We start from the raw sequence: 12,011 nt of genomic DNA, 5'->3' as shown, positions 1-12,011 counted from the left end.
CACAGAACTTCTGGATCAGATGGAGTTAAGGAAGAGAAAGCAGCGAGATCAGGCAATGGCAATTTCCTCCTTTTATGGAGTTGAGATCTGTCGTACATTTCCACCTGACCTAATTAAAGCACCCCTGGCCCAGCTGAGTAAATGGCAATGAATTAAAGGATTATTCCACCAACTCCATGGGCCTTTTCTACAGACAGCTTTAGTGAGAGGTCTAATGATTTAATAATTTCTGCCATCCGTCAAACACCTTTGGAATGAATTGGAACGCCGACTGCGAGCCAGGACTATCGCACAATAGTAGTGCCCGATCTCACTAATGCTCTTGTGGAACCAAATCCCCCGGGTTACAGGTTACTGGTTACAATTTGAACAGGTAACTAGTAACTAATGGATTACATTTAGAAAGTAACCTACCCAAACCTAAGGCAAAACAAAAGGACAGTGGTTGGTCGGGGAAGATGGATTGGCATATAATGGGAACGTCTAGCACCCCAAAAGTTTTGAGTTCGAATGTCATCACGGACAACTTTACCATATTAGCTACTTTTCAAATACTTTTTTGGATTATCTCATTTATCATATGTCTTGGAAGACGTATACAGGATTTGAAAGGTTACTTTCTAAATGTAATTCTTTAGTTACTAGTTACCTTCCTTGGGCTAGGGGGCAATTTTCGGAAGTTTGGATGAATGAGGTGTCCAAATAAACTGCCTGTTACTCAGGCCCAGTAGCTAGGGTATGCATAACTTTAGATTGGATTTAAAACACTCTAACGTTTCCAAAACTGTTAAAATAATGTCTGTGAGTATAACAGAACTGATATGGCAGGCGAAAACCCGAGGACAATCCATCCAGAACTTTTTTATTTTCAGCTCACCTCTGATTACAATGGCTGGGAATGGGAATATAAAAGGAAGACCGCCCAGATTGCAGATACTCGAGTTTCCACTAGATGTCAACAGTCTTTAGAAAGAGTTTCAGGCTGTAGTTTTTCTAAGTGGCTCCCATTTTGGCTGTAGTGTTTATAGCGCGTTCCGGAGAGGGCACGTACTTCGTTATTTATCTCCGGTATTCTCCGTCTTAATTGTTATAGTTTATTTACATAATAGGGTACCTGAGGATTGATTAGGAACGTTGTTTGACTTGTTTAGAATAAGTTTATTGGTAACTTATGGGATTCATTTTCATTTTGTATGCATTTTGAACGAGGGAAACTGGTGGATTACTGAGTCAAGCGCACCAAACTTACATTTTGGAATATAAAGAAGGACTTTATCAAACAAAAGGACCATTTGTTATGTAGCTGGGACCCTTGTGATTGCAACCAGATGAAGATCTTCAAAGGTAAGTGATTTATTTCATCGCTATTTCTGACTTTCGTGATGCATCTGCTTGGTTGGAAAATGTATGTAATGCTTTTGTGTGCTGGGCGCTGTCCTCAGATAATCGCATGGTGTGCTTTCGCCGTAAAGCCTTTTTGAAATTTGACAATGTAGCTGGATTAACAAGAAGTTAAGCTTTTAAATGATGTATGACAATTGTATTTTCAGGAATGTTTAATATTACGATTTCTGTAATTTGCATTTGGCGCTCTGCAATTTCACCGGATGTTGTTGAGGTGGGACGGTAGTGTCCCAATGATCCGTAAGAAGGTATTACCTGTCAAATTGTAGTCGGTAATGTAATTTCGATTACCAAAACTCAGTAACGTAATCTGATTACTTTCTTTAACTTTTAGATTACTTTTCCCTTGAGGCATTAGAAGAAGACAAAAATTAATATTACCAATTGAACAACATCTATTGCTGACTAAATCAATGTTGGAGTTTACATAGCTGGTCATAAATGGATGATGCATTTTACTTTATACAGTGCCTTGCGAAAGTATTCGGCCCCCTTGAACTTTGCGACCTTTTGCCACATTTCAGGCTTCAAACATAAAGATATAAAACTGTATTTTTTTGTGAAGAATCAACAACAAGTGGGACACAATCATGAAGTGGAACGACATTTATTGGATATTTCAAACTTTTTTAACAAATCAAAAACTGAAGAATTGGGCGTGCAAAATTATTCAGCCCCCTTAAGTTAATACTTTTTAGCGCCACCTTTTGCTGCGATTACAGCTGTAAGTCGCTTGGGGTATATCTCTATCAGTTTTGCACATCGAGAGACTGAACATTTTTCCCATTCCTCCTTGCAAAACAGCTCGAGCTCAGTGAGGTTGGATGGAGAGCATTTGTGAACAGCAGTTTTCAGTTCTTTCCACAGATTCTCGATTGGATTCAGGTCTGGACTTTGACTTGGCCATTCTAACACCTGGATATGTTTATTTTTGAACCATTCCATTGTAGATTTTGCTTTATGTTTTGGATCATTGTCTTGTTGGAAGACAAATCTCCGTCCCAGTCTCAGGTCTTTTGCAGACTCCATCAGGTTTTCTTCCAGAATGGTCCTGTATTTGGCTCCATCCATCTTCCCATCAATTTTAACCATCTTCCCTGTCCCTGCTGAAGAAAAGCAGGCCCAAACCATGATGCTGCCACCACCATGTTTGACAGTGGGGATGGTGTGTTCAGCTGTGTTGCTTTTACGCCAAACATAACGTTTTGCATTGTTGCCAAAAAGTTCAATTTTGGTTTCATCTGACCAGAGCACCTTCTTCCACATGTTTGGTGTGTCTCCCAGGTGGCTTGTGCCAAACTTTAAACAACACTTTTTATGGATATCTTTAAGAAAAGGCTTTCTTCTTGCCACTCTTCCATAAAGGCCAGATTTGTGCAATATACGACTGATTGTTGTCCTATGGACAGAGTCTCCCACCTCAGCTGTAGATCTCTGCAGTTCATCCATCATGGGCCTCTTGGCTGCATCTCTGATCAGTCTTCTCCTTGTGTGAGCTGAAAGTTTAGAGGGACGGCCAGGTCTTGGTAGATTTGCAGTGGTCTGATACTCCTTCAATTTCAATATTATCGCTTGCACAGTGCTCCTTGGGATGTTTAAGGCTTGGGAAATCTTTTTGTAACCAAATCCGGCTTTAAACTTCTTCACAACAGTATCTCGGACCTGCCTGGTGTGTTCCTTGTTCTTCATGATGCTCTCTGCGCTTTTAACGGACCTCTGAGACTATCACAGTGCAGGTGCATTTATACGGAGACTTGATTACACACAGGTGGATTGTATTTATCATCATTAGTCATTTAGGTCAACATTGGATCATTCAGAGATCCTCACTGAACTTCTGGAGAGAGTTTGCTGCACTGAAAGTAAAGGGGCTGAATAATTTTGCACGCCCAATTTTTCAGTTTTTGATTTGTTCAAAAAGTTTGAAATATCCAATAAATGTCGTTCCACTTCATGATTGTGTCCCACTTGTTGTTGATTCTTCACAAAAAAATACAGTTTTATATCTTTATGTTTGAAGCCTGAAATGTGTCAAAAGGTCGCAAATTTCAAGGGGGCCGAATACTTTCGCAAGGCACTGTAGGTTGGTTATGTAGGCTTCTTCTAACCCATATGATAGCTTGGGTGTTTAAGTCTATCAAAAGTGTGTTGGGTTTGAGCATGTGTCCGTTAGGCCTATGGAAAAATTTGATTGAGCAATAAAAGCCCCACTCGTGGTCTTAAATTAAAACTTGTTTTTAACAGTAGGGAGCACAATACCACAGAGGAGTTTAGAAGGGAGGAACTCCATCAAAATTGTATTCCATAGGCTGGGATCCCCACTATGCAGCTGTTGTAAGTATGCATTTTTAACTGGCATCCGTTGTTTGCAAAAACAATGATTGATAGACAGCTTAAACGTAGTACACCAATACAATACAGAACCATAGGCTAAATAAATGGGGCTTATAAGCAGACAATGGAAAGCTCTTACAATATTTGATGATGACATTTCTCTAAAACAGGCTACAGGGTAAATACCTGTATGCACCACCAAGTCAGAACAGTAGGCTAAGTTATGATGGGAAAAGGGAACAAATTATTAGGGTGAGGTACATGGGCTACTAACAGCTTACTACACAACATACACATATTATTACTTTCTTAGCTACAGTATACATATCTCCCTGGCATATTACATCATTTACGGTGCAGCATACAATACATTTTTGGACTCACCTTGTTGTGCTGTGCTCACTTGAACAGGAAGGTTGGTGGGGGTCCTTCTTGTAGGCTCTAGAAAGAGGCCCGAAATCCTGACTTGGAATTCCGAGTTGGATCACCGTTCAAATTGATTTTCCGTAATTTACCAGTCGGAGTTAGTTTTATCCAAGTTCCCAGTTGCCCTGAACCCACTGACATCTGTGATTTCCCAGTTCAGAGTTTCCAGTTGTTTTGAACGTGGCAGAAGTCATGCTGGATTGACAGCAGGGCCAATGTATTCAAATGCGTTACTCCCATTTGCGTAATATCCAATTGGTAGTTACGATCTTGTTTCATCATTGGAACTACCCTACGGACTCGGCGAAGGTCGAGAGCCAAGCCGCACTGCTTCTTGACACACTGCTCGCTTAACCCGGAAGCCAGCCACACCAATGTGTCAGAGGAAACACTGTCGAACTGACGACCGTAGTCGATCGACCAGCCCGTCACAAGGAGTCGCTAGAGCACAAGGAGACATGGACATCCCGGCTGGCCAAACCCTCCCCTAACTCAGACGACGCTGGGCCAATTGTACGCCATCCCATGGCAGCCTGGGATCAAAGCCTGGGCTGCATTGGCGCTTTAGCACTCATTGTTGAATTTCCAACTTTTTGTGTAATGTTTATGTTTAATGGCCGATGAGCACCGATACGTTTTATCTATAATTTCTCTTCATATGATAAGGGTTTGCCAGTAAATTACCGACTTAATGCGTGATGATGACTGCTTGTCTAGATTGCTAGCTAAGATTTTGAAAGTATGATGTTGACATGATCAGTCCAATCAAAGCTAGGGTAGATATAACATGATATAACATTCATTTTATATTTTGGCCAATGACCTTGAGACTTCATGTACGGGCACTTCTAATGTAAGTCTATGGCAGCACCCAAGGGGATTGAATTTTCGAGCTCTACCCAAAGACTTTGAGGTGACGTAGTGTCCCCATAACCGACAGAAAACTGAGCCAATCACGGCACAACTAGGGAACATTACCAACCCCTACGCTTCGTATTTTCCACTGGCTGTCCCACCACCACAGAAAGCATTGAGCTAGGCTGTAACACCTACATTTTGGAGCTGCCTTACTCAAGAAAATGAAAAAGAGACCATGTTTGTATGCTGCTTTATTAACTCAAATATATATGTTTTACATTGTTTGCAAACTGATATGTGACATGTATTAATGCCTAAATAACAAGCAAAACAGGAATACTTTTTTGAGAGTTGCCCGGATGTGACAACCATCCATTTTTTTAGCGACGGTCCCTGCACACAGTAGAAGCAACATGGTAATTTTTTACCTCTTTTGTACTGACATTTTCAGGAAGGGGTTTACAAGAGGAACCTGGAAGTATTTTGAAGCGGGGGTGGGTGGCACATTGAAGAGGAGGGCCGACTTGTCAGCCAAGGAGTTGATATCCCCATGGCATTGTCCCTGTATCAAGCTCTGATTGAGGGACAATCAAAGGTGAAATTGTTTTACATTCAGGAGCAAGCTATGGAGGATGCAGTGAAAGAAATGCTAGCTGACCTTCCAGCCGTACCATCCACAATGAGGCTCCACCTGGGAAAATTCTCTACCACGACGTCAGCTGCATGCGTTCTGCAACAGAGAATCTGGAGTGTGATTGCCAAAAAACAAAGTGCTTCAACTTTAATCCCACAGATGACCACACAGAAGACCCCATACACAGCACACCAGAACAAGTGTAGTGGGGATATGGTGTGCCCTGGTGTGCGACCACACCATCTACCCAGGGATCAAACCAAGAGGTGAAAAAGACCCACTGCCAGGTGAAATGTATGCATAGAGTGGGTGAACCGTCCCTCAATGGCCAGAAAAAAACGATCTCCTTTGGTATCACTTTGACGATGTGCCGAACCTCATTCCTGACCCCACATGGCCATCGCAAGTGAGGAATGGGATACTCTGGCCAGCCACTAAAAATCTGAACATTATAACGTCAGCTTTCTATAATATTGATCAGTTCATGACTATTTTTGATATGCTCTTCCATTTTAATGCCAGGTTGTCGGACTACTGTAATATGACAATTTTTTATGTTTGTCCATTGAATATTTGATCAGATCCAGCTTGTGGTCTTGTTGACATGTTTATTTTTTTATCATTCCTACTCATCCTGTTGATCTTTCTTCGAAAAGATATATAAAATATTATTAAACAACATTCCTGTGGTCCTGTACATTTGTCACATTTTATTTGATGGATTTTTGATGGTTTATGATGGTTTATTACCTGTTTATTACCTGTTTTTCTTAAATACATAACAGAAAACGATAAAGGGTTCATTTTTTCAAAAGTGTTGATGCCTAAATTCTGGTATGACCGACTTACCAACAATGCAGTTTTGAGAAAAATATAATACAAATAAAACAAATAATAAAAGAGCAGCAATAAAATAACAATAGTGAGGCTAGATACAGGGGGTACCTGTACAGAGTCAATGTGCAGGGGCACCGGTTAGTTGAGGTAATTGAGGTAGTACGTAGAGTTATTAAAGTGACTCTACATTGATAATTGATAACAAACAGAGTAGGAGCAGCGTAAAAGACGGGGGGGTGCAATGCAAATTGTCCGGGTAGCCATTTGATTAGATGTTCAGGAGTCTTATGGCTTGGGGTTAGAAGCTGTTTAGAAGCCTCTTGGACCTAGACCTGGCGCTCCGGTACCGCTTGCCGTGCGGTAGCAGTGAGAGCGGTCTTTGACTAGGGTGGCTAGAGTCTTTGACCATTTTTAGGGCTTTCCTCTGACAGAGGTCAGAGGTCCTGGATGGCAGGAAGCTTGGCCCCAGGGATGTACTGAGCAGTACGCACTACCCTCTGTAGTGCCTTGTGTAACAGTATAACTTTAGACTTTAGTCCCCTCGCCCATACCCGGGCGCGAACAAGGGACCCTCTGCACACATCAACAACAGTCACCCACGAAGCATCGTTACCCATCGCTCCACAAAAGCCGCGGCCCTTGCAGAGCAAGGGGAACTACTACTTCAAGGTCTCAGAGCAAGTGACGTCACCGATTGAAACACTATTTAGCGCGAACACCGCTAACTAGCTAGCGATTTTACATTCGTTACATGCTCTCGATGTTGCAGCTGTAGAACCTTTTGAGGATCTCAGGACCCATGCCAAATCTTTTTAGTTTCCGGAGGGAGAATAGGCTTTGTTGTGCCCTCTTCACAACTGTCTTGGTGTGTTTGGACCATTCTAGTTTGTTGTTGATGTGGACACCAAGGAATTTGAAGCTCTCAACCTGCTCCACTACAGCCCCGTCGATGATAATGGGGGGGTGCTCGGTCCTCCTTTTCCTGTAGTCCACAATCACCTCCTTATTCTTGGTTACGCCACCCGGCCAGGTCTCTGACCTCCTCCCCATAGACTGTCTCGTCATTGTCGGTGATCAGGCATACCACTGTTGTGTCGTCTGCAAACTTAATGATGGTGTTGGAGTCGTGCCTGGCCATGCAGTCGTGGGTGAACAGGGAGTACAGGAGGGGACTGAGCATGCACCCCTGTGGAGCTCCAGCGTTGAGGATCAGCGTGGCAGATGTGTTGCTACCTACCCTCACCACCTGGGGTGGCTCGTCAGGAAGTCCAGGATCCAGATGCAGAGGGAGGTGTTTAGTCCCAGGATCCTTAGCTTGGTGATGAGCTTTGAGGGTACTATGGTGTTGAACGCTGAGCTGTAGTCGATGAATAGTCACATAAGTGTTCCTTATTTACTTTTCTGCTCTTTTGCACATCAGTATCTCTACCTGCACATGACCATCTGATCATTTATCACTCCAGTGTTAATCTGCTAAATTGTAATTATTTGCCTACCTCCTCATGCCTTTTGCCCACAATGTATATAGACTCTTTAAAAATTTTTTGTTATTGACTTGTTTATTGTTTACTCCATGTGTAACTCTGTGTTGCTGTCTGTTCACACTGCTATGCTTTATCTTGGCCAGGTCACAGTTGCAAATGAGAACTTGTTCTCAACTAGCCTACCTGTTTAAATAAAGGTGAAATAAAGATTAAAAATTTTAAAATAACAGCCACAGCTGGCCCAGTACCAGATGTCACCACACATAATGTCCCCATGCCAGCAATGCCTGCTGCCTTGCCCTGACATCTTCTGTGATTGGCTGTTTCTAGGTGCAGTGGAGTTCCCTTCCTACCTGATTGGCTGTTATGCGATGGACCGGGTGGGCAGGAAGAGGACATGTGCCCCAGCTCTGCTGCTGGCTGGAACGGCCTGCATGCTCATCATTGTGGTGCCAAATGTATGTACAGTCCCGTATGTTTGTGTGTGAGCTAGAACGAAATCAAAGGACATGATCCACCCAGAAAACATGATCCCATTGGCCCAATGTGGGCAAGATGTACAGGGGATAGCCAACACAAAGCCTACACTAAGCCCACAGCAGCCAAACACAGGGTAGCCTACACCAGTCCAACATAGGCTAGCTGACACCAGCCCAAAATGGGCCAGGCCACACCAAGCCCTGCACAGGCTAACCCACACTAAGCCCAGCTACTTCATAATGTAGAGGCAGAGGCTCATTACAATATTTTGAGCCGTGGTTTGCATATACACCCATTCATGTTGTTAAGCTAAAAAAGATTACAATATAAATTGCTGACATCATTCAAACCATTGAGAGTTCGGAACTTTAAAGCCAAATATCTGAATAATATTTTTTCAGATAGAACCTTGTAGTTCAAAGTTCACAAAATTATATTTGTTCAACCATTACTGAGAGTGTTGTTCCAGTTAAAATGTTCTGTTGTGTGGAATCACAATCTTTTTGTTATGCATATTACCAATGATAAAGTCTGTAAAATTACTTAGATAACTGCATGTGACATATGAGAAACATTTAAGTTTCTCTGGCTTCTAATATGTACTGGATATTTTATTTCTGATGCTCCGTACCCATGACTGCGTAGATTCTCTAAGTATCTCACAGGGAATTTGTGACTTCACATGTCAAAATCTTTTTAGATACATACCTGTAGTTAAATGCCAAAATATGATATATTCCAATGTCACTGAGCAAGAAAGAAACAACCAAAAAAATAGCCACTACAATATTGAAACATGATTTTGTCATGAGTTCAGTACCATTTGCTTGATTTTTGCAGACTCACGAATATGGCGTATCAAATTTAGCTAGCTAATGTTAGCATGCTAGCAACTAGTCAGCATAGGCTGCTACAAGATAATCTGCTCACGTTAGCTAGCTAGCATTAGCTAGCCCACCTAGCTAGCTGCAGTCCAATGGGAACCGATGCAACCTTGCTGGCTACGTCGCTAGCTAGATGACCATTGGTGAAAGTGAGGTCCCTATGAGATTCAAGCCTTTAATAAGTGCCGTGTAGGAATAGCAAAGAAAATACTGGTTGATGATCTAGCTAAGTTAGCTATGACAGTTACCAGTGTGCATACACAAATGCATGACAACACATTGTATCAAAGACAAGAAGGCATGCAGAATGGACTGCATCTTTGGGACTGGACTGCCCCGTCTAGCTAGCTAACAAAGGGTTACAAAACACTGGTACACAGATGCATAGCTCATATAATTATATTTTTTTATAGTCCATGACAATATGTGTTGCAAAGAAAATACCTGCATCAAATATATCTCATTGCTTTGTATGTTTTTGCAAAAAAATCTCTAGGTGTGTTTTTTTTGCATAGAAAAGGTGAAGGGGGCACATTTATGATAGCTTGTGTGACCGACAATGAAAACCCCAGTGAGTACAAGATGTCCCCGTATACCCATATGTGACCGACCAGCTCGATTCGGTCTTATGTAGCAACATTTGAAATTGTGTTTTTTAGATTGGATAAAAGTAGAGACTCAGAGATAGAAAATGTTGCGGAACAATGGGAAAGTAATTCTGCTTTGAAAGTTGATTAACTTGGAACCTCACCTTTGAGAAAATGGCGTTTGAATGTTTTGGTGCACCTACTGGAGAGCTCTTCTTTGTCTACACCCATTCAGCATCGTTCACAACCGCTTAAGCTTTAGGTCTACAGTAGCCTCAACAGCACTCTATAGGGTAGCACCATGGTGTAGCCGGAGGACAGCTGGCTTCCGTACTCTTCTGGGTACATTGACTTCAATACAAAACCTAGGAGGCTCATGGTTCTCACCCCCTTCTATAGACTTACACAGCAATTATGACAACTTCCGGAGGACGTCCTCCAGCCTATCAGAGCTCCTGCAGCATGAACTGACATGTTGTCCACCCAATCAAAGGATCAGAGAATAAATCTAGAACTGAAAGCATAAGCTACAGCTAGCTATCATTGCAGTGTATAGCATGTGGTGAGTTGTTGACTCAAAGAGAGAGAAAGACAATATTTTAACAGTTTTGAACAAATTAATGTCTTCCAAAATGGAGACGCAGGAGAAATAGAGAGTGTCATTTTTTCAGTTTAACTTTCTTAGCTAGCAAATGCAGCTAGCTGGTTTAGCCTACTGAAACACCCTGCTCTAACAGACGAATGCTACAGTGCCTTGCGAAAGTATTCGGCCCCCTTGAAATTTGCGACCTTTTGCCACATTTCAGGCTTCAAACATAAAGATATAAAACTGTAATTTTTGTGAAGAATCAACAACAAGTGGGACACAATCATGAAGTGGAAGGACATTTATTGGATATTTCAAACTTTTTTAACAAATCAAAAACTGAAAAATTGGGCGTGCAAAATTATTCAGCCCCTTTACTTTCAGTGCAGCAAACTCTCTCCAGAAGTTCAGTGAGGATTGAATGATCCAATGTTGACCTAAATGACTAATGATGATAAATACAATCCACCTGTGTGTAATCAAGTCTCCGTATAAATGCACCTGCACTGTGATAGTCTCAGAGGTCCGTCAAAAGCGCAGAGAGCATCATGAAGAACAAGGAACACACCAGGCAGGTCCGATAATATTGAAATGGAAGGAGTATCAGACCACTGCAAATCTACCAAGACCTGGCCGTCCCTCTAAACTTTCAGCTCATACAAGGAGAAGACTGATCAGAGATGCAGCCAAGAGGCCCATGATCACTCTGGATGAACTGCAGAGATCTACAGCTGAGGTGGGAGACTCTGTCCATAGGACAACAATCAGTCGTATATTGCACAAATCTGGCCTTTATGGAAGAGTGGCAAGAAGAAAGCCATTTCTTAAAGATATCCATAAAAAGTGTCGTTTAAAGTTTGCCACAAGCCACCTGGGAGACACACCAAACGTGTGGAAGAAGGTGCTCTGGTCAGATGAAACCAAAATTGAATTTTTTGGCAACAATGCAAAACGTTATGTTTGGCGTAAAAGCAACACAGCTCATCACCCTGAACACACCATCCCCACTGTCAAACATGGTGGTGGCAGCATCATGGTTTGGGCTTGCTTTTCTTCAGCAGGGACAGGGAAGATGGTTAAAATTGATGGGAAGATGGATGGAGCCAAATACAGGACCATTCTGGAAGAAAACCTGATGGAGTCTGCAAAAGACCTGAGACTGGGACGGAGATTTGTCTTCCAACAAGACAATGATCCAAAACATAAAGCAAAATCTACAATGGAATGGTTCAAAAATAAACATATCCAGGTGTTAGAATGGCCAAGTCAAAGTCCAGACCTGAATCCAATCGAGAATCTGTGGAAATAACTGAAAACTGGGAATCGAAATGGTCAGTGGTCTGTTTATTAACTTAGCTTTCAAATACTTTAGAAAGGCAGGGCATGATGGATATAGGTCTGTAACAGTTTGGGTCTAGAGTGTCACCCCCTTTGAAGAGGGGGATGACCGCGGCAGCTTTCCAATCTTCAGGGATCTCGGACGAAATGAGAGGTTGA

At 42.1% G+C, this 12,011-nt stretch overlaps 1 protein-coding gene across 1 annotated transcript in view; it reads left to right on the top strand.

Annotated features, from left to right (window-relative positions):
• LOC139415388 (solute carrier family 22 member 16) overlaps window positions 1-12,011 on the top strand; it is a 53,573-nt gene that overhangs the window by 29,361 nt on the left and 12,201 nt on the right. The window contains exon 5 of the mRNA XM_071163500.1: window positions 8,308-8,435. Coding sequence (XP_071019601.1) covers window positions 8,308-8,435 — 128 coding nt within the window. The remainder of the gene's footprint in view (window positions 1-8,307; window positions 8,436-12,011) is intronic.

Source organism: Oncorhynchus clarkii, chromosome 8, assembly GCF_045791955.1.
Source record: "Oncorhynchus clarkii lewisi isolate Uvic-CL-2024 chromosome 8, UVic_Ocla_1.0, whole genome shotgun sequence".
Taxonomy (NCBI): domain Eukaryota; kingdom Metazoa; phylum Chordata; class Actinopteri; order Salmoniformes; family Salmonidae; genus Oncorhynchus; species Oncorhynchus clarkii.
The sequence above is the reverse complement of the archived record's forward strand: the minus strand, read 5'-3'. Positions and strand labels throughout refer to the sequence as shown.